General features: G+C 49.9%; 1 protein-coding gene and 1 long non-coding RNA gene across 7 annotated transcripts; one reads left to right on the plus strand and one right to left on the minus strand.

Moving 5' to 3' along the window:
* The first annotated feature begins 1,006 nt into the window (after window positions 1-1,006).
* LRRC75B (leucine rich repeat containing 75B) lies at window positions 1,007-21,375 on the plus strand. Its single transcript, XM_069030805.1, has 4 exons — window positions 1,007-1,264; window positions 6,344-6,472; window positions 9,368-9,480; window positions 20,196-21,375. The coding sequence occupies exons 1-4, from the start codon at window positions 1,007-1,009 to the stop codon at window positions 20,716-20,718; spliced, it is 1,023 nt and encodes a 340-aa protein (XP_068886906.1). The 3' UTR covers window positions 20,719-21,375.
* On the minus strand, window positions 3,075-19,566 carry LOC138119200 (uncharacterized). Of its 6 annotated transcripts, none has more exons than XR_011155423.1 (5): window positions 19,481-19,566; window positions 18,999-19,103; window positions 5,904-6,053; window positions 3,737-3,800; window positions 3,075-3,202 (listed from the first exon to the last, which is right to left on the minus strand). It is a non-coding gene; the product is annotated as an uncharacterized lncRNA (long non-coding RNA). The 6 variants fall into 6 exon arrangements; XR_011155424.1 differs by lacking the exon at window positions 19,481-19,566 and adding an exon at window positions 19,412-19,477; XR_011155426.1 differs by lacking the exon at window positions 19,481-19,566 and adding an exon at window positions 19,408-19,476.
* Window positions 21,376-21,436: the final 61 nt, after the last annotated feature.

Consider the following 21,436-nt stretch of genomic DNA (forward strand, 5'->3'; position numbering starts at 1 on the left):
ATCCTTGCTGACTCTGTACCATGAAGAGTCAAGGCCACCCCCATTCCCCCAAAGTGAGGATCCAATAGCCACAGATGCATTGGATGATACCTGTCTACGGATGCACAAAGCAGTGAGAACTCCAGGTTGCTTCTATAGCTATGTGCCCTCACATTACAGCTACCAGACACCCCTGCTCCATGTGCATGACTCACAATCTGCCATGGGCACCTGGGCTCACTGTGGTGATAGAAGCAAGCTTATGGCACCAATTCCAAAAAGTAGGTCAGGCTGAGCCACTGGTTATACTGGGAGCATGATTGAGCTGCCTGCAAAATCTCGGTGGTTGGAGATGGGATCCAGGCTTTGTTTTTTACCATCCTGTTGGATGGCAGTGATTCTGTCTGAGGAAAAGCATGTGCTAAACTTGCTGTGCACTGCTGGAGGAGGGAAGAATGCATACAAGGAAAACAGTTCTACCCACAGCAGGTAAGGAACAGTGCCAGCATCGTACTATCAGTTGCAGATGATGGGTGGTGGGCAAAATTCCTGCCACTTTCTAGATTAGTAAAACACCTCCTCTGGGACCAACAGCAGACTGATAGAAAACACAGCCCACAGAAGCAGTCACTGCCAGATGGTGTGTTTTGAACTACTATTAATCTAGACAACCTTTTGCGATGTTCAAAGAGTTTGCCCAGGAATAAAAAAGCTCCTCAAAATGCCTGGATGGAAGGAGCAGTCTCGGCAGCATCCGCGTCTCTCTTTGTCTTCCCCACCGAGCATCAAACCCAGGAGGAGAAGGCGCCTCGGGAGCAGAAGCAGCGGGGCTGCCCGGCCGCCGGGGAGGCGGGTGCTGAGCACGGAGCCCCCCAATACCAGACCCCCGGGGCGTTGCTCCTGCGGGAACGTCGGGAGCACGGGGAGCCGGGGCGGGGCCGGCCGGGCGGGGCGGCCCGCACCCCCCGCCTTCCCCGGCGCCTCCCCCGGCCCACAGCCCGGCGCCCGCCCGGTCCGGAGCGCGGCCATGGGCTCCCGGCTGAGCCGGCAGAGCAGCCTGGAGGAAGAGAGCGGCGAGGAGCCCTGCCTCGGCAGGCTGGAGAGCGGCCGGGGAGACTTCCATCTCTCCTCCCTGCTCCTGCACCCGCAGAAGCTGCCCGGGGTGCTGCGGAAAGCCTCGCCTGCGCCCTATGTGCGGCGGGTGGGGTGGCTGCGGGAGATCCAGGCCACCATCCGGGAGCACAAGCGGGAGCACGCCGTGCACATCCTCCGGCTGCTTAGGAAGGTACCTGCTGCGGGGATGCGGGCCCGGGGCAACGGGGCGGACCGGGCCGGGGCGGGGCGGGGCAGGGCAGGGCAGGGCAGGGCAGGGCAGGGCAGGGCAGGGCAGGGACAAAGGGCCGTGCGGGGCCGGGGGCTGCAGCCCTCGCCCGGCGCTCTGGCGCAGGGAGCCGCGGTGTAGGGGTTTGCAATCCTCCTTGGCGGGGCTCTTTGTGCTGCCTTTCTCCGCTCCGTGCCCCGGTCCTTTCCCCGCTCGGTCCCCACCACGCCAGGCGACATCAGCCACCTCCCCGACGCCCAGCCTGGGCGAGGGGCACCTGGCTCGACTGCCGGGGGCAGAGAGAGGGGCTGGGAGGGTGCTGTGAGGAGGGCTGTGCTGCACGCAGGAAAAGGGGGGTCCGAGCTTGGGCTGTGCTCATCCACACCCCTTCATGCCAGTCCCTGGGTGTGCTCAGGATTGATGCCCCCCAGAAAAAAGCCACTGCCACCCCACTGCCACCACATCCCATTATGCCCACTCAGCCAGACTGGCTGAGATATGTCTGGGAAAACCCAGAATGGTTTTGGAGGGCACCTCTGGGACAATCGAGGTTGAGAGGAGAGGTAAAGGGGTCAGTGTATCAGTGGGAGCGTGTTTCTGTCTGCCGCCATTCAGGAACAGAAAAGCCAGTGTGCAGACAGTGCGGTGCCAAACTGATGCTGAGGACAGAGCCCTGCTGCTGGAGCAGAGCCATCTCCTCCATCACTCACTGCTACCATCACTCTCCAGCCAAACTCAGCTGCCCCAAACTGCAGGCAACTCTGTGATTGGTAGCACAAGGGACAAAATCCACCTCTGATGTGGACATAAAGCACCACCAGTTTGTAGCTTATCATGTTGCTTCATTAGATAACAATCTACTTCATCTTGGGAACATACATTATTTCTTGCCTTAGTAGCAAGTAACCTTTGGGTGTGAGTACAGTGGAGCAGGGACTGGCTCACTGGATGCTTGTTCACCCACGCTACCAGCTGCAGGGAGCTGCATAAACAGCCCTGTCTGCTCTGCATGTCCAGGGTTTTACAACACATTCGAATGATGCCTTAGGTTTTAACTTTTATATTTTTCAAATCCTGTACTGCTTGGTGTGTAGCTCTGGGGTCTCTTGTGGCCTGTTAGCTGCTGTTCTCTCATGCTGGTTAGCCTTTCCAAGCTTGCTCTCCAAGGACACCCAGATTGTCCTAGGCCCAAAATCTGTAAACTAACATCTGAAGAGGAGTGTAAACCTGGGGTAGTTACATCATTAACTGGGGTTGTGATTGGAGAATTGATCCTGATATGCAAATGGACCAAACTTATAAAAGTGTGAAGAACTAGTGACTCGGGTCCCTCTTGGGAGTAGCCTCTGGACTCCCCAGGGTGTACATTTGAAGGCCCTTCAAATAAATACCTACCTTTATTCCCTTACTCTTGTCTAGTCTCTGTTTTTAGGTGGCCACTTCAGGCGTCACGAGAGTGGTGGTCACTGCCCTGGATTACCAGCAAGTTGCACACTCACAAGTAAGAATTTATAGGACCAAAAATTACATCTCTGCTTTTCCTGTCCACTACTTTAGCATTCACTTGAAGATTGTTACCAGCACCACACTCTTCTTGCCACATGTGTAGACAGATAAACTCAAAACAGAGAACCTCTATGTGTGCACCAGTATGGCAGAAAAGGGTTGAATAAGATTTCAAAGGCAGTTTTGGAGAATTTGGCAGCTATTGCAAGAAGCTTGTGAAGAAAGAGAGGCAACCACTCACTTCATGGACATGACGATGTAACATGAACAGACTTTACTAGGGTATGCCAGAGGCCAGAATTACATAATGTCATTTTCTATAGTGCTCAGCACCTCTCCTGGAGACTGAAGCACTGAAACCCTCCAACAGACCCTGGAGATCTCCAGAAGGTCCATCTGTGAACAGACAAGGTTTGAGTGCTAAGTCACAGGGCCATATGGAATGGAGGGTCACTTCTAAGCTCCTTTCAGGATCAGTTAAACACTTGGCTTCCCCACATCTGTGCTTGAGAATTACCATGTCCTGAACATTCACATTTTGCCTGCTGCCTTTCCAGTTTCCCATGTTACTCCTGGTCCCCATCTCTGCCTGTCCATGTTGAAACAGTGACTGTCTATCCATCTGCTCACAACAGAACAGTGGGACATGCATCCTGTAATCACATCTTCTGCCAAACAAGATGGGAACCCATCCAGCAACACCCAAAAGCCTCTGGTTCACTGAGTGCTCAGAGGTTTCAGAGACAGAGGGTTATACCACTAAGTACCACACCCCCACCTGTCACCCAGTCTGGGGTCATACAATCACCACCAGTTCTCCTCACATGTCCAATGTCAGCTTCAGATCAGCCTTTTTTCTAATTTACAAATTTTCCTCACTCCACAACTAAATTCACTCCTTAGCTTGGTCCCCAGCATGTCCCTCCTTACCTTGGCAGTATCACACTCTTAGGAGTCACGGATTAATGTGTCCCAGTGAGGGTCTGTTTGTTACCTGTAAAAAGACAGATACCTTGTTCACTCTAGTGGACAGGGAGAATATTTAACACCACACCTCGTCACTGTGCCTTGGGCCAGTGTGCAAACACCCGAGAGAAGGCAGAGAAATGGTGGGACTGGAATTGCAGCCTCCTCAGGAGAGCAGACAGCGCAGCCAGGACTGGAGGACATGGGATCCCATGTACACCTCCTGCTGCTCCCAGCACACACACTGCTTGCCCAGCCCTGCAAGTGTACCCTACTGATGTATCTGCCAGTGGTTTTTCACCTGTGGTCTGCAGACTTCAAAAGGCTGCAGACTATTCCTAGGATGTTCAGAGGGTGTGATAATGTAAAGCAAGCAAGCCAGCAGAAGCAGATCCACTAACAGAGATGTGAAATCCCAGCATTTTAGAAGACTGCATGGATAACAACTGCCAACCACAGGTGCACACATGCTTTGTACATGAACACTTGGACAGCTCCACTGACATCATCTACCCTAGAAATGCCCACCAGCAGAAGCCAGATCAGCTTTCCTGCTGATCTAGGTGGGCATCACTCAGCTGAAGCCCAGGGAGACATTAGACTTACACCAGTAAAAAGTCTGGTGTAATCTGTTCTCCCTGTGCTGAGACAATGGCAAAGTGTCTTTTTTAAGACAACACCATTAAGCCAACTGAACTGGCAAGAGTTACAATATTCTGCTGTCTGCAGCCACCCTCTAGGTGGTACAAAATTTTCCAAGAAATGAGATAGAGGGAGGGAGATAGGGAAATAAGTAAGATGAACTGGAAAATGCCTCTGGGCTAAGAATTTATGGAATATTAATGTGAAGTGAATATTTACAGCTATATTACTTACAGAACCCTCGCAGGCAGGATTTATAATGGGAATGCAGATTCATCTTAATGGTATAGCTCCAACTGGGGGAGTTTAATTACTGCTCTGACATCTACTGCTGCATGCCCAGCCATGGCATCCTCACGGCAGCCTTCTTCATCTGTGCACATTACAGTTGACGTAGGAGGCTCCATTTCCCTGAAGCCTTATGGTTAAGGGAGACACTGGCATGATGCCTTGGTAGGCTCTTGGCCCATATCCAGCTGTGGCTGTCTGTCCTTCAGGACTGATCCACTGCTTGGGTTCCTTGGTTACTTATGGGTGTCATTTGTGTACCCACAGTGATGGAGCTGTAAAGTATTTAATTTATTCTCCCTTTCTGTCTCTGTAGCCAGGGTCTCTTTGGGATTGTGCTTTCTGCTCAATCCAGCTTATCCAGAACAGGATACAGCACTGGCTTTGATTGGTGCTTAGAGTTAAGATCCCAAACCTCTGCCAGCTACGGCTCTATCCCTGTTGGTGATGTATGTGCATACATCCAGCTTTTTTTCCCCCGTCACTCCACTTTTTTTTTTTAGCTCTCAGTCACTGGGTGGTGCCTGAAGCACACGCTCAGTAGAGCAGTGTGAACATATGGGGCACCCATTTGCTTATTCATTTCTCCTGTCAGCCGCATACAGAATGGGGAAAAGACTTGTTTCCTCCCTCAGCTGAGCCCTCCTTAATGACTGAATCAAACCCAGCACTATCCCTACTAGGGAGTTTTTCTGTTCTACATTTCTACTCCTAGGGTATTTTTTTTTGCCCATGTGGTACTTTCATGTGAATATGTGATCTCTCTTTCCCACATTTTTCTTATTTTGTTTGTTTTCCACAGCTTTGTGGTGCCTCCTGATTGTAATAACTGTGTCAATATATTAGCTCTTTGCTTTCCTCTTACCAAGAAACAGCTTAGTTCTTTGCAGTATCATTCATCTGGCCCTGGGGAGGCTTTTTGTTCCCAAAGATGCTGAGGTCTCCTCCAAAGGTGCCCCATCCCCTGGTCCACACAGATAAATTGCATGGACCACAGATGTTCCCCTAAGTCACACCGTGGAAGACAGGAAGAGGAGTTCCTCTGACTGTGGTGTAAAGCCACCTCTAAATTTACCATTACGCCCCATACTGCCAGTGCTTAGTGCTTACTGAGAAATTCACAGCACAGCTAAACTCATGCAGATGGACAGGACTTCTGCTCAGCCAGCCACCACCAGGGTGTATGGCAGCATCTAAATACCTGAGAAAGGTCTGATTCTTCCAGAAAAGCTGAGATTGGAGAAGCAGCTTTAGAGCCAGCTTTCCTGCTTGGCTTCTTCAGCAGATTCACACATAGAGGCTGACAAAACTGTGTTTCTCTGAAGTTAATTCTCTCCAGGCTCCAGCCAGCCTGGAAATGATAATGATAGAATTATCACCTTCCTGTGGTAGGTGGAAATAAGGTGGTCAGCCCAAGGCTGACTAGCTCAAATTAACACTGCATCTCGTTCAGCTCTCTGGCTGCCTGCACCCCCCAGCACAGTAATGCTGGGTCAAACACAGCTGCTTCACCTCTGCTGGATAATTTCCTGTACTGGGCATCCAGCTGGCACCTCATCAGATTTACTTTCTGGTTTCAGAACATCCCATGAATATAGCTCTGAGGAAGCCTGTGTATCTGACTGTCCGTTTTTGTTGTAGGACCTAGGACTGGAAGGAACATTTCTCAATGAAGTGCTCTACAAAAATGCAACTTTCCTCAACTTGGTGGATCCCATCTCCCATGACCTGCTGATGAGCCTTGCTAGAGATCTGCAGTGTCCCAAAAAGGTGAATTCTCCCTCAATTCAGTGAACACTTTGTGGCACAGCACTGATGCAGAGAGCCCTACTGGGGCGGCTGGTGCTGAGTGGTGCCCTGCAATCAATCCTCCAGAGCCAGGCAGTGTGTGCCCTGGGAGTGGCAGCATATGGGTTGGGGGGCATATTTCTGTAAAAATCAGTTAAAACTATCTCAGAACATGAATGCAGCTGAAGGAGGGGGTGGTTATATGCACAGAAATTAGGAAATGACTTTTTGTGCCATAGTAAACTCAGTAATAGGGCAGAGAGCCATAATCACTGGTATCAGAGGGGTTCAAAGCAACTAGAGCTCATGGGAGGCTCATGGAGCTGCTATGGAAAACAGAGATCTCTGCAGGAAAACCACTTCTCTCTTCCTGGGCCCTTTGCCATATGTAACTACCCCAACCCAGCATTTCTTCCCCCCATAAACTCTCAGATTTCCTCAGGTGGATGGTGCTGTAGGAATATATTTCCATTTGGGGTTCAAGAGGTAAATGTGCTACGTGCACAGGATCCCTGCATGCTCCAGCACTTTCCTTCAGAGGATGAGGAAAGCAGAGACAGAAAGGCAGGGCTGAGGACAGACAAACATCACAGATGTCCCAGTCCCACTGCAACACCAGCATCTATTTCTGTTACCCTTTGCCACCACAGGCACTTGGATTTGCAATGTATCCCTTTGTTCATTAGGCTTGGAAAGTGTCATGTTTGCTTTATAAGGAGAGGAATAGAGTGAATTGCTTTATTCAAAGAGAGATATTAAGTACACACAGCTCAGAGCAAGCAGCAGTGCCCCAGAGAATACAGCGAATGCCTGGTGTAGATTAGTGGCATTTCTAACCTTGTTCTGCCCTCTCCTGAGGCTCACTGATAACAATTAACCAGTCATGTCTCAATAGACAAACTACATTTAGCCAAAGTTTAATCATTGTTATTGGGCTGCAGCGCAGCCTGAAAAAAAAAATCTTTCCAAGTGTAATATCTGTGTAATTTGTATAAGCCTCTAAAGGAAGGGGTGGGTTGTAGCAGTAGTATCTCTTTAACCACACTTCACTTGACCTCATCTCCAGCTGTGCTACCAGATCATCTCCAAGCCCGTGCTATGCAGTGCCCCTCAGGGCAGGCAGCAGGAGGGGATCTTATCCTAATCCAGTACCCATGTGCTTGGCAGATAACACATTACCATTTTTATACACCTGCTTATATCCCCACTCTAGTTTCATGCCTTATGGATGCACTGACACACGTACCATTACATAAGAAATTATTTTCCCCATTCCTAAGGAAGATGTTGAGCACCTGAGCTGCCCTTCCAAGCCAACAGAAGTTTAATTAAGTGGTTGTAGAATTCAGTACCTACAGCACATGCACCCTTCCCAGAACAATGCCAGACCACGTCCCCTCTCCGACCCTGGCTGAGCATCTGGTGGGTGTAACTGCATTACAGGCAAGCAGGCTGAGTGCAATTCCCAGTCTGTCAGTGGAAATTAAATCAGTGAGGACACAGGAAAGAACAGGAGGGTAACTCTCAGCTGTGAGCCAACAATCGCTTGCAGAGCTTTGTGCCAGCTGCTGTACTGGAGCCTGGTGTGCACGTGCACCCACTTGGAGAGGTTTGCTGTGGTTGGTGACAGCAGAGTGCCAGCTGCAGCTCTGCCAGCATAGGAGTAGTCTAGAACAAGGCACCTAAGCCAAAGGCATGGGCCAGTCCCTGTGGGGTTCCTAGGGAAGCTGGGATGGGGATCAGGGAATGCTCAGCTGAGCATAAGGCTGGGATCCCCCTCCCCTTGGCACAGGAGAACTGCCACATGCTGGCAGTGCATCTCTGGAGAGTTCAGCTGATTCAGGGACTGCTGAGGAAAGTCACAGTGCAGCTGTTGGCCCCCAGTGCAGTGCTTTAACTGCTCGCAGTAAGGAATAAATCAGTGCATTCCCTGACAGCTTTACTGGGTGTTTACCTATCAATTCCCTAAATGCACATGTTGCACCATGGCTGGAGGGGTGGGAATGCAAGGGTCTGTCAGCAATTGGAAAATACAATAGACAAGGCAGAAGTCCCAGCCTTCAGCAGCTGCCATTTGCCATTCTGCTTCACCAGAGGAAGAGGTTCTGTTCCAAGTCATGGCACTAAAGAACAAAAAATAACCCAGGGAGGCAGCAACCATCTGGGTGCCTTCTTTTCCTGATGAGTTACTGCAGGGGTAGGAGGGAACTGCTGGCATTGGAAGCTTCCAAACTCAAACCTCCAGGAGCAGAGTGAACTACAAGGAAGTAAGATGGGCTATGGGGAAATAGCCAAAGTTGCCTGTCATGACACCTCCCAACTAGAGCATAGGAGGTCGTGGAAGCATGTCAGGGATGGTGCAAGGGTGCCAATTACTGACCTTTCCACATGAGGGTATCAGATAGTCGGTCCAGAGACAGAGTTTGGGGAAGCATGGCAACAAGGTAATTACTAGAAATCTAGTACTGTCCTGTAACACAAGGAGTTGGCAGTGTAGGGGTCCCTGCAACAGAGCATTGTCAGCCACCCCTGCCACAGCCCTAGAAAATGAACCCCTCTTCTGAGTTTCACTTGCTCCTGGGTAGGGTGTGAAATTGTAGCCCCACTCTGGGCAGGAACATGCTGGCTGGGCTGGGGTTCTTCCTGGTAGTACAGAACTCCAACTGCTCCTCCTCCATCCCAGGAGGAGTTGGCATGTGGCAGAGGCATCTCAGGCCTTCTCACCATTCCTCTTTCATTCTCTCTTCATCTCCTCCCTTATATACATGCCCCTGCTCCACTATCATCTTTATTCCTTTCCCATCTTCCTCTGCCCTCCTCCTTTTCTCGTGTTCTGCTATGGTACAGGCAGAGTCTAAGTTGTCCCTTTGCTTTCAGGAATATGACCCCTGGAAATCCTCAGACAGGATCTGCAGGCAGCTGATTTACCACCTAACCCCGCACTCGAAATGGCACCGGCATGGGATGCCCCGCAGGAAGTCCCAAGTGTGGTAAGAACCTGGCAGGGCCCGTGTGGACGGGCACAGAGAGGGATCTGTCTGGGCAAATGGTGCTGCAACCAAGCACCATCCCAGTCTGCCACCACTACCCTCCTCAGAGAGAGGCAGAACTGAAAACAGTGCACAGCAGCTGCTATTCAACTTCTTCCAAAACCCCAGCAGGGTCAGCCCCAACACCTCTCTCTTTGATCTGTTTTGCCATTTGCTCTTTTCTGTGTGGTGTTACAGTTCCTCACCCTCTCCAAAGCACACTGAAGTCAATCCCCCCGAGTGCACAGCACAGACAACCCTCCTGCAGGGCTTGCAGGGTGTTTGGCCCCGGGAGCATGGCCAGGGCTGCAAGCCTGCAGAAACACCCAGGTGCCAAACTGAGCCATTCCTGGCTCTGCATCACACCCTGTCCTTGTTTAAAGCTTCCCTGACAGTGGGAAAAGTGTCCCATTATGAGGCACTACCAGCAGCTGATCACCCCATTCAGCAGGAACCACTCTGGGGTGGCTGGCAGAGAGGTAACCATCCTTCTTACCTCCCACTTCTCTGCCACCACCTGGAGAGGGCTCTGGGATGGTGCAGATGCACAAAGAACCCAACTCAGAGCGTGCTGGCCACTGACAGCTACTGGATGGCAGCTGCTTTTCACTACTAGAAGCATATTCAGACATCCACACTTGTTCCCTCCTTGACACTTGCTGCCTTTTCTGTCCAGATAAAGAGCAATCCCTACTTCTTTTAAATCCACCCCTTCTCTCCTCATTTTCTTGGAGCAAACCGTGTTCCTTTGACACAGATCACCACTGCTGAAGAAAAGACAGAGAAGTGACTAGGAAAAGAGCTCATGTCAGCCCCATTAGCTTCACAGGAATAAATGCAGGATTGGATATAAAGAAATGCAAAATCAGCAGCACTCTGAGAAAGGCCTTGGGCTTTTCTGATGCTTTTGGTCTTTGATGTGTGTGCCAGCAACTTAAAATCCCCCGTGGGAATTGACATTTCCATCATACCTTTCATTCTGACTCAGAGGCAGGTTCCCAGTGCATCTTAAGGAATAAAATCCCTAATACCGTGATTTCCAGGCCATCTGCCTCTTGTACCCTTAGCCCCACTTTGCCACCGAACATGAGCACCTCAAATACTCTCACCCCCAGCACCCCACAGGGCAGGACTGTTTGTGCTGCTTTGCAGGTAGCAACCACAGCACCGAACAAGACAGGTTTCAGAGCTGAGCAACTCCTTTTCCAGACCACTCAATGACATTTTCCCTATAGGATCCTGCAGAATACTGGAGATGCAGGATGTAGATGACAGTTCTGACCTCATCCCTGTCCCCTCCCAAGATAAGCTTAAAGATAAGAATTTCAGGACTCCATATTCCTGCTTGCAGATAGAGCAAACCTCTTCTCCAGCTGGACTTCAGGATGGACAGTCAAACTGGAAGCGTTCCCTGTGATTGCACAGCCTGGGGACAGCAGAGGACTGCAAACTGCTGCAAACTCATCACTTAGTAACAACAGAGAGGAGGTTTGGGGCCAGAGGAAGGGCTCTGGGTCCAATGAGCACCCCACATAGAGGGGCCAGGCCCCAAGTATTGGCCAGGTACAGAACATCTGTGAGCACAGGTAGGGAGAGGGCAGCAAGGCAATGTGCAATGTAGGGAAATACAGGTCTAAAACGGGCAGCCCTGCCTGGCAACCATGCCCAGTTACAATGTGTTACATAAGGCACAAATTAATTTTGATTAAATATTTAACAGCAGAGCTTCCTCTTCTAAGTGTGGGGATGAAATGGTTTGCAGTTTGCAGCAAAAGACGCCTGCAGAGTTGGCATCTGAGGCTGCTGCAAGAAAATGGGTGTTGTCAGTAGCAGGAAGGCAAGAAATAGCTGCTTCATTTGGAGATATCAAGGCTCAAGTTGGTTTGGGCAGGCTGTTTTTACATGATCCAAATTCTCTACTTCCCTCTGTCTGCTAGTGGGAGTATTTTACTATATGTCTCAAACCCTGGGCCTTTGGCTTGCATCCTGCCTGCTATTGAGGTCCTGTAAAGAGCACGGGTGTAGCAGCAATACTTTGAAGGAATTTCTAAAATCTAGTGGGGGTTAAAGACAGCAGGGAGGAATCTGTGCATAGAGACCACATTCATGAACCAAATTCTCCTCTCACTTTTGCAGCTTCCTGGACTTTGGCATCTGTCTTTCATAGAGCTGATGCTGGACTCCCTTGTTCTCCTCTGAAATGCAGTTTCTACTTTCTGGCAGCATGTTAGATGGGTCCAGGAGATAATTAACAAGCCTAGCCATACAGAGAGCTTGGAGCATCTGCCAGGTTGCAATTACATTTGGGCTGTTATGGAGATGTGGTATGGGAGGTGGAGAGGACCTGCACTACTGGAGTCAGATCACACACCAGGTGTTTGTCCCCATTGCCAAACCAGTGGGTCACAGACAAACAGTAGTTACATCCCCAGCTACTCTCAGTGGGACCCATATCCAGCAGGTACAAACCTGAGCCACGCATGAACTGGTAAAGCAAAAAGGATAAGATACATTTCCTCAAGCACTGCTGTTTGATTACACAGACAGAGCCCATACAGAAATGTGGAAGGAGAAAGCTCCTTGCAGGTCCAGGGACTCAATGCAACAGCAGCTGGAGGGAGCAGGAGAGATCCAGCCCAGGCTCTGTCTGGTTTCTGTGCTTGACTGAACTGCTGAAGGTGAAGCTGGGAGGCAGTTTTCCCTCTGCATTCATGCCTGTGGGCTCCTTAGAGTGGCTGTATGCCTTGTACAAGGAAGGGTTAGCAGTGTCCCAACTGTGCAGTCACCCAAAGAGGCTATTTCGGCTGCCCAGGTGATACTCAGACAAGTTTGCCACGCTGAAAGGAAGGAGCTCAGTTCTCCTTTCCTGCAAAGTCCTGTCTCAGGTTTGCAGCTAACAGCCTGCACCCCACTGGCACTGCCCTACTTGGGTTGGCTGCCTAACCAAACTAGGAAGACAAGCTCTTGCAGATTTACTCCGGGGGTTTTAAAATTAAAAGCTCAAAAGCTGGAGGATAAGATTTCTGCAGCATGGACTAGCATAACTACTGCACAATTTTCAGTCCTTCATATCCTAGAGGGAATTCTGTTTTAGCACCATTTTACAGTTGTATAGATCACTCCCACTTAACGAGCAGAATACATCCTAGAGTGTTGTATAACTGCAGCTTCGCTTTCTCATTAAATTGATGTTTAGTGTGTAAAGAGTAATGGACTAAGAAATGCTCCTTTATACAGACATAGACCTTTTAGGCTATCAGTGCTACTTCTCTGGCATTTTGACAGATGCAGAACTTTTAGATATTATTAATTCTTGTTTTCAGGGGCCTCCTGCCATGCTGAATTCAAGAAAACTGTCACCCTCTGTTGCCAGAACAGGGTGGGACCCAGAGGGCGTATTATTTTTTGAGGGCCAGACACACTGGGCTGCAGTTCAGAGCAGAGAGGGGGAAGGGTATCAGGTGAAGACAGCCTTTGTCTGGAGAGCTGGATCACAGTCTGGTACTGTGATCAGGAAGCTGTGGATTACAACTGAACTGTCTTGGCAAGGCCATGTCAGGGAACCTTAATGTATCTTCCACTTGCATCATGCCCAGAGCTGGCAATTTCAGTGTAACTACTTCCTTTCCTGTGTGCAAAGGATCAAACCTGAATCCACAAAGCAGGCAGGCAGTAAACACAGCTTTATAATTGTGACAAAAAACCCCCAGATTTTTCACACAGTGGCTGGTTCTGGAAGAGCAAAGGTAGTTGTGTGTATGGAGTTAACTCCCAAACCACATGCATATGGCCTTTCCTTTTCACAAATCTCACCACAGCATTACTTTGCTCATCTGAGTGAATTTCATCATGGCTAATCCAAAGTGGGTGGAGAGCAGAGTATCCCTTGTGGGCTTATTGCTCCCTTTCTGTTATTGATGTGCATTGGCCAGACATTGCAGCATTAGGTGCACTTTTAAAATGCAGTGAAAGCACTTGTGTCTAGAGGACTTCAAAGGAAACAGCTCTAAAGGGCTTCAGATCTTTTTTTTTTTTCCTCGAAAACATCACTCAGGGCTGTGGCTGACAGTTCTGGCAGATGAGATCCCAGCCTTCACATGGCATGAGGTGAATATTAATTACAGCTTCATGTCACCCTTATGCAACAGGGTAAATAGGCACCATCATTCCTGCTTTAGTGAGAGGAAGCCAAGTCAGTTAACTAAAGCCACATGGTAATAGTCACATGGGAGTACAGGAACTGCCCCACACAATGTTTCCAAGAAGCTGGTGCTCACAGAGATGGCAGATGGACAGACATGAGCTGATGGATGAGTTGTGGACAGATGCAGGAATTGTATCCTCATCCTACAGTGCAGAGCATCCCAAAAACACTACCCTGAGGAGGGTTCCCAGCAGCATCAAGAGGCCCATACACTGGGAAAGGCTGTCAGAGGTGGCAGAAAGGGTCACCCAGCAGCTTGACACTGCCCTGTCAGGACAGTCAGGATTAAAAAGGCCAAGGCTGGCAGGCAGGAGAAGTAGGACACTTGGATGGAGAGACAATGAGCAAAATAACTGAGGCTGGGTGGCAGGTAGTAGTTAAAAGCAATCAGCAGAGACCTTGTACCTTTGTGTCTCTTACTCATTTGAAGGTCTGACAAGGACATAGGTCAATACATGATATTTACAGCAAGGAAGCAGCATTATTCCCTGCTTTGCTAAGATAGGCCTAAATAATGAAGGGAAACAACCCAAGGCCTTGGACAGATCAAGTGGCAGGAGGAGGAAGGCCAAGGGTTCACGGCTCTCTTGAACACACCTTCAAGGACAAAATGAAGATGACAGCAGAGGCAGGAGGAGAGAGGCACTCAGCTGCATCAACACTACAGATTTGCATGTCCCACCCCAGCTGCAGAGGGAGTAGGATAGGAGAAAGGCTACCTTTGCCTTGTCTCCACAGCTGGTCAAAAGAGCTTGGGCACAAGGATGAAGATGTGACCAAGGGACTTCTCATGGAAGTGATCTATTTGTGCACTGCCTCCATCTTCACAGCCGGGCCAGCCTCAGATCAGCTGGGGCTGGGTTAGTCTAGGTCAGTACTTTTGAGGCTTCTCTTTCCATTTTCATGTTGCATTAGAGGCAGCTAAAGTCAGCCCCGCACAGCAGCACCCTGTGCCACTGGGAAGCGAAGCAAGCAGATTATGCTAAGCAGGCAATTAAAAAGCTCAGAATCCATCCCCTAAATCACTGCTCAAAGCAGGGAAGCCATCCAGACATGCCTGAGGTTCTGTGCAAGAAAGAGCAGCTGAGAGATACCTGACTCATGGCTAATTAGCCACTACTGGCAGTGCCTGTTAATGACAGAGGGGATATGCAGTAATGGGAATTTCTGGCATCAAGTTTTATATTTGGAGACAAATTTAATATAAAAATAAAAGACAGAGGGGTAGAAAGCTGGTAATTCTCCAGAGAAATAGGCATGGAATGGTAAGCACCCCTCATTAGCAAAATTCTCTCTGACTCTTACTGTCCCCTCCCAGCCTCTCTCCATAGCATGGAGATGAGGAAATGAGCTGGGACTCCAGGAAATATTCTTGGGCTGAACGAGCTCTTCCAAACCCCACGAAACTAACAAGAGGTCAGACACCACTGTGACTGCTACAAGTCCCAACAGGGCAACAGTCAGGAGCCATTACACCCCTTCCTTCCAGCCATCAAAGAATTTAGCTGATGAGCAAGAAATAGATGGGATCCAGTGCTAATAAAAAAAAAAAACAAAACAAAACTGCTAAGCCTGCAACTTCATGGACTTGAGGAAGGACCTGGAAGATGGCCTAAGGGTTAGTTCCCTTGGGACAGGTCCTGGAGACAAACAACTAGCAATTAATTTCAGGTGTCCTAATTGTTCCATCCCAAGACAGCTCTGAATTTGCTTATGCTAGCTGAGTTCCCAGGAAGCAGGAACAGTGGCTGTTACTGGAAAGAGGAAGATTTTTATCCCAAAATAAAGCCTGGGGAGGCACAAGATGGTTTCACCTCTTTCCCAGCCTGCATATCTCACTGAGAGGGTTTTGATTCCAGACACCCACAGGTCCTTCAGGCCCCTGCTCTGTCTGGACCAATCCAGGGTGGATCTCCCACAGCCAGGCTCAAAGAGCAGTCTAGAGACTGCTGGTAATGCCTGCTGAAGAGTAGAGCTGGCACCCAGGGAAGGGATAATTGGCAGCGAGGGTGGAAGGAAGACTGCCTGCTTGTCCATGGGAGAAAGGCCAGACCCCAAGAAGTGAGTTGGGAACAATGCAAAATATAACCTTTCACATGACAAACAGGGAGATGTACCTCAAAGAGCTCCCATCTCTCAGCAGGGGTGGACAACAGTTGCAAGCAGAGTGCTGATCCCTTATAAACAGGACTCTGGGCCAGCACCATTCCTCACAGGATGCTGCATCCCCAGGCAGGCAGTAGGGGATGGGCTGCTGATTGCCCTCTTTTCTTGCTCAAACTTTCCAAGAATTTCTCACTTGCAGCCATTTCTCCAGCATCTGAGGGAGCGGGGCATTGTTTCCTCTCCAAGTTTGCTACGGATAATACAAACACAGTCTGCTGCCCTGAATCCAGGGTCCAGATCCCTGTTAGATGCAAATCCTCTCAATTACAAATGTGCCCCGAGCACCAGTTGCAGAAGCATTAGGTTAATCCAGCCCCCCCGTGCTCTGCAGCCTCTGTCCACAAGTCCCACGGCCATCAAGAGCCATGTTGCTAAGTAGCTGTTTTGTCTCACACAAAGGAAAAAAAGACTTCTGCAGCTGAAGCAATCTTAAAGCCTATTTCACGTGCAGAAATTAGGGGATAATAGATGACCCATTTCCCTGGAAATGAACCTAGTATTTTCTCAGCTGCTGCACAAGGGACTGAGAGCTTGGTGCCCTGTGTATCATGCCCCTCTCCCCCCGAGAAATAGAGCTTAACAGAGCTCCAAAAAATACCAAGTGTCAGATAATTCAGAATAAAGCATCTACCCACATCTCCCTGACCCTTTTCTGACAGCAGACACATTCACCTCTAAAGCAATATAAAAAGAGTGGGCAGCTTTTCTATGCCCTGCCCTAGAGATAGGATTTAGCTGTGCCTCTTGGAGCTGCACAGAAACACCACGGAGGTGAGGAGGAGGCTGCCAGGGTTCACAGCATGCGTGGGGTGTTGTATCTCATGCTTCAGCACTTACCAGAGAGCTGAGGGCCTGGCTGCAGCATAGGGCTGTGTCCACCAGGATGGGGCTCCTACAGACACATCCCTACAAGAGGCATTTTTATAGGCAAGAGAACAACTTAAACCCGGGAGGAGCCCACAGTCCTGAGACAGGAGGCCCAGAGTCACCCTGGCAGGTACAGCAATGAGGGCAAAAGGAAGCTGCAAAAAAACACAGGAAAGGAAAGAAAAACAAGCCAGCAAAGAAGGGAGGGCGGGCTCTGGCACAGGACGGGAGGATTTAAGCACATTCAGCCAGGAGCAGTCCAGTCTGGAGAATCATGGAGAATTATGGGAAGATAATTTGTCTGCTTGATTAAAGCCTCCTTGGGGTATTGGCTCGTTGCTGAGGAGAGCAGCAGAAGGTACCTGCTCTGGTGAGAGCACGATCCGTGACTTATTACTGCAGTCTCCACACAGCAGTCACAGGAGGGGAGGCTTAACGGGCAGGGACAGACGAGCACATTGCTTTTGTCTTTCAGACATTTCCCTTCAGTCATCACTGTCTGCACTCGGAGCCAATTCGTTCCAAAGGGGACCCCAAGAGCCTTTCAAACTTGCCCCCTGTTAAGAAAGCTGCTGCTGCAGACGCGACAGGAAAAACGGCACCTGAATGCTGAGGGCCGGCAGCGGGAGCGGTGCTGGCTCAGACGTGCCCTCCAGTGGTCCCCACTCCAGCCTGGTTCCCATTCCCACTCCAAACTAGGCTTGTGCCCTGGAGCTTTATAAAAAGGAAGGTCTGAGGAGGCTTTGCACAGACCGAGACAGGGCTTGGGGCTGGGGAAGGTGCCCCTATGCTCATATCTCCTTTCTATGTCCCCCACCCACCCAGGATCTGCCGCAGCTTGACAGCACTGGGGAAGAGAATTTCCAGGAGCCACAGGCTGTGTTTATACAAAACAGGCACTGAAGTATTTGCAGGCTTCTTTCTATGCTTGCATATCCTGTATTCCCCACGCTTCCAAGAAAGACTTATTCTAAACCCATACAGGCCAGAGCAGGCTTCTGTATCTCTTGTACCAGCCCCTTGTGGATACAGGGGACAGTTACCCTGTGCACTCAGGTTCACACTCGATTTCATTTCTGCCTGTTTCACCTGACCCATATGAATGCACACCTTCACTATGTATTGGATGCTCTGTTCTGCTAGAACAAGTACTCCAGATCAAACACCCAGATAAAATACCTAGCATGGCTAAAAGGATAACTTTCGTTGTGCTACGGGAAACCTGAGACTTTTCCAGCTTTGAGGCTGGTCCCTGATAGATTTCATACAAGATGAACTGCCTTTTGTGGTAGACTGTGCTACACCATTGCCAGTGATTGGTGACAAGCTATACCAAAAGACACATATTGTTTTTCAAGGGTTGAAGAAATATAGGTCCCAGAGAGCCTGGGCGGATCTCAAGCATCCCTTGGATTAGCAGGAAAAGGGAGATTTGCTCAGTGCCACCCAGAGCAGAGCATGCACAGTTCACAACTGCTGCTACAGCAGGTGAAAGAACTGTAGCAACTACACGGTTGCTACAAGCAGTGTGGTGGATTAATTCTTCACAATCCCATCTCTGGGGCCCAGATAGAGGAGAGATATCAAGAACCATCTTCAAGGCTCTTTGGCAACCTCCCTCACATGCTTTTAAACCAATTATAATTCACCAGTACATCAGTCTCTGCCGTTTGACAGTACAGATGAGCACTGCTCCCCTTGCCCCTCCTGTGATCTGCTGAGATTAGTGTGGGTCATCTGATGTGTAAATACTTAGTAAGTAATACATTTTACTTACAATACTTTAGGTCTGAATAGAAGTTAATTCATGCTGTTATTACTTCTCTGCCATGTCCAAATACATGCTTGCAGATACAGTTTCAGCCTTGCACAGTGAATTCCCATAGGAAATACAAGGACACACAGAAGTAGCCTAAGCAAAGTAGTGATAAACCCAGAGCAGGAATTTGTAGGCATAAGAATTGATTGGGCAGGCCATGAGATCTTTCTGCCTCATGCTCCTACAAGGAAGTGCTGCTGCAGGTTTGTGCCAGTGTTGAATGTGTCCACAAAGGGCTGTTGCCTGCACTGGTGCACATTTACTCCCTTGTGTCAACACATGCTTATAGAGGATTATTAAGGGCTGAGATTTCCAGGATGCCATGAACTGCATATGTAAAGCAAAGCTACAGAAGCAGTGTCACATCCTCTGCACAGCTCCAGCAGAGCCTGGCAATTCTGAGGCTTGTAGGGACATTCTCACCTGCCATGGGAGCTCCTGCGGTGCTGCAGCCTCCTCCGAGGAAATTGCATGTCCCCATGTACCCATTGCTTTCAGGGACTGGCTGTGCCACAGGTGTGCAGGACACTACAGAGAGCCAGATAGGAAGAGTGGGGACCTTCAAAGGTTAATGCTTAACCCACCCTGAGCCTCCCAAACTCAATAAGGCACTTACAAGACCCCCTGAGTACATGACTGGGGGGTCCTACAAGGGCCCCCATGTCCTTAAGGCAACATGTGCCTGAAAGAGCAGCAGGATTAACATAACTTACACTAAGGGATTTGGTTCTCCTATGTTATACCAACACATATTTCTACTCAATTTTGCAATATATCCCTCAGCAGCCCCTGTAGCCCCACAGTTCCCACTTCTCAGAGCACTCTTGCAAACCCACAGTCCATCATTAAGCTCCACACCCCACTCCTTTTGCACACCCAGCAGCCTCACAAGACAACTTTCCTACCTTCTCCCCACTCCCCTGGCCAGGCAGACAATAAAAGAAATTGCTAAAGCAATCTCTTAGCACCCTTATGCCCGCCCCACCTTCTCACAGCTGCAGCAGATCCCAGATGATCTGCTGACCACAGAGACCCAAACAGGCAGCCACTGGTGCTGCTTACTGACTAAGTGCTGCTTGTGAAGACTTTTAAAGGGACATGCAGTAAATCCATTCCTGGAGTGCAGTTTGCCTATCTGTTGTTTTCCTGATAAAACATCAATTTCTCAGACGTTTAACACTGCTCTCCTCTGCAGCACAGACCTTGGCATTCACCTGGAGAGGCAGCTCACAAACAGCTCCCACACAGTGTAAACCAGTGCTCTTGGAAAGTTTGCTTGCCTTGGTTATTTTTGCTTTCTATGCATGAGCGCCTGTACGGGCACATACAGACAAATCCTTTGACATCTGCTAGTGGGAGACACTTTAGCAGCCTGTGTTTAGCCAGTTCTGGCAAAGTTTATGTGTAAGTGCTGAGAATACACAGCAAAGCCCCAGGACAGTCTACCCTGAGTTACGGTGTAACTGCTTTTTTCCCCAGTTAGCTCTATTAACCCTTTGCTTAACGTTCTAGCCCATGTTGTTAATGAGTTCTCCCTGTCCCAAGTGCTCTCTCACTTGGGTGAGATGGGTGGGAGTGCTCCCCTTAATGATTTCTCTGCCTCCCTTTCTCTACCATTAGCCTGAAGACCAGCCTGCAGAAGAAGGTGAGCCAGGACTCCATGGATTTGTCAGGGATCCCCCTGACCATGCGGGATGTCCACCGCATGGCCTACTACCTGCAGAACAACGGGGACCACCTCACCTCGGTGGACCTGAGCTTCACGGAGCTGAACGATGACATGGTGCGCCTGCTGCTGCCCTTCCTCTGGGCGCTGCCCAAGCTCACCCACCTGTCCCTCAATGGCAACCGGCTGACGCGGGCAACCATGAAGGAGCTGACTGACACCATGAAGGACATGAATAAATTCCCTTGTCTGGCCTGGGTTGACCTCGGCAACAACGTGGACGTCTCCTCCATGCCGCAGCCGCTGCTCGTGGGCCTGCGCAAGCGCCTCAGCCAGCAGACCACGCTGCCGACCATCTATGAGGCGCTTGACTGCGACTCTGAGATCGCCAGCGGGCACGAGGGCAGCCAGCCAGAGGATGAAGCAGCCGGAAGCACCCCGCCACGTGCTTTTTCTCAGCAGGGCTGCGAGAGGTGACTGAACAACGGGCCAGCGCTGGCACACTGAAGCCACCCCAAGGAGAAGTTTTGAGTGCAAACATCAAGCAGAGGGCCAGCTTGACTGGCTTCCCTTGGCTCTTTTCTCTCGCCTTCCCTGACATCTCCCCCCCACCTGCTGTGAGACAAAAGCCTGTTGTCCCCCCACAACGTGCTCCGCTCCCTCCCCTCACTGCCAAACCCATTGCCCATGTTCCAGAGCGGAACCAGTGACTTACAGTGAACCTGGTCCCCAGGCAGGGTCTCACTGGAAGACTGGAAAAGACCTGTCGGAGTCAAGAATATCCTCCAGTAGCCATTGGGTTGAGGGAAAGGAATTGGGGGGAACCTAAAACAGGCTTGTAGTTTACTTCCTTTCTTCCTTTTCCTATGCACCTTGGAAACCTTGGGACCTGCAGCCTTGAGTGTGAAAGGAGGTACCCCAAGAGCCTAGTGCTGTGGAGCTTAGTGGAAGGGCTCAGAGGCCAGAGCTGGAGCCCGGCAGTGTGTCTCCCTCTTGTGTCTGGCTCCTTTTGTTTTGTTTTTTTCCTATTGTGTGTTTTGTATGAACGTCTGAACAAAGGGACCTGGTCAGAGACCATTGGATCACATAGGCTGGGGCGGACACATGGCTTGGAACTGCAGCATCAGGATATTTGCTGTGTGACCGGGGTGAGAGGGAGGGGAAGGAGGTATGTGTTGGTGGGAGCATGGGGGAT

Source organism: Aphelocoma coerulescens, chromosome 15, assembly GCF_041296385.1.
Source record: "Aphelocoma coerulescens isolate FSJ_1873_10779 chromosome 15, UR_Acoe_1.0, whole genome shotgun sequence".
NCBI classification, from domain to species: Eukaryota; Metazoa; Chordata; class Aves; order Passeriformes; family Corvidae; genus Aphelocoma; species Aphelocoma coerulescens.

Bases quoted from the DNA above. Each gene is read 5' to 3' on its own strand.
- LRRC75B (XM_069030805.1), top strand. From the start codon at position 1,007: ATGGGCTCCCGGCTGAGCCGGCAGAGCAGCCTGGAGGAAGAGAGCGGC. The intron at 1,265-6,343 runs GTACCTGCTGCG...TTTTTGTTGTAG, and splicing joins TCCTCCGGCTGCTTAGGAAG to GACCTAGGACTGGAAGGAAC. The intron at 9,481-20,195 runs GTAAGAACCTGG...CTCTACCATTAG, and splicing joins CGCAGGAAGTCCCAAGTGTG to CCTGAAGACCAGCCTGCAGA.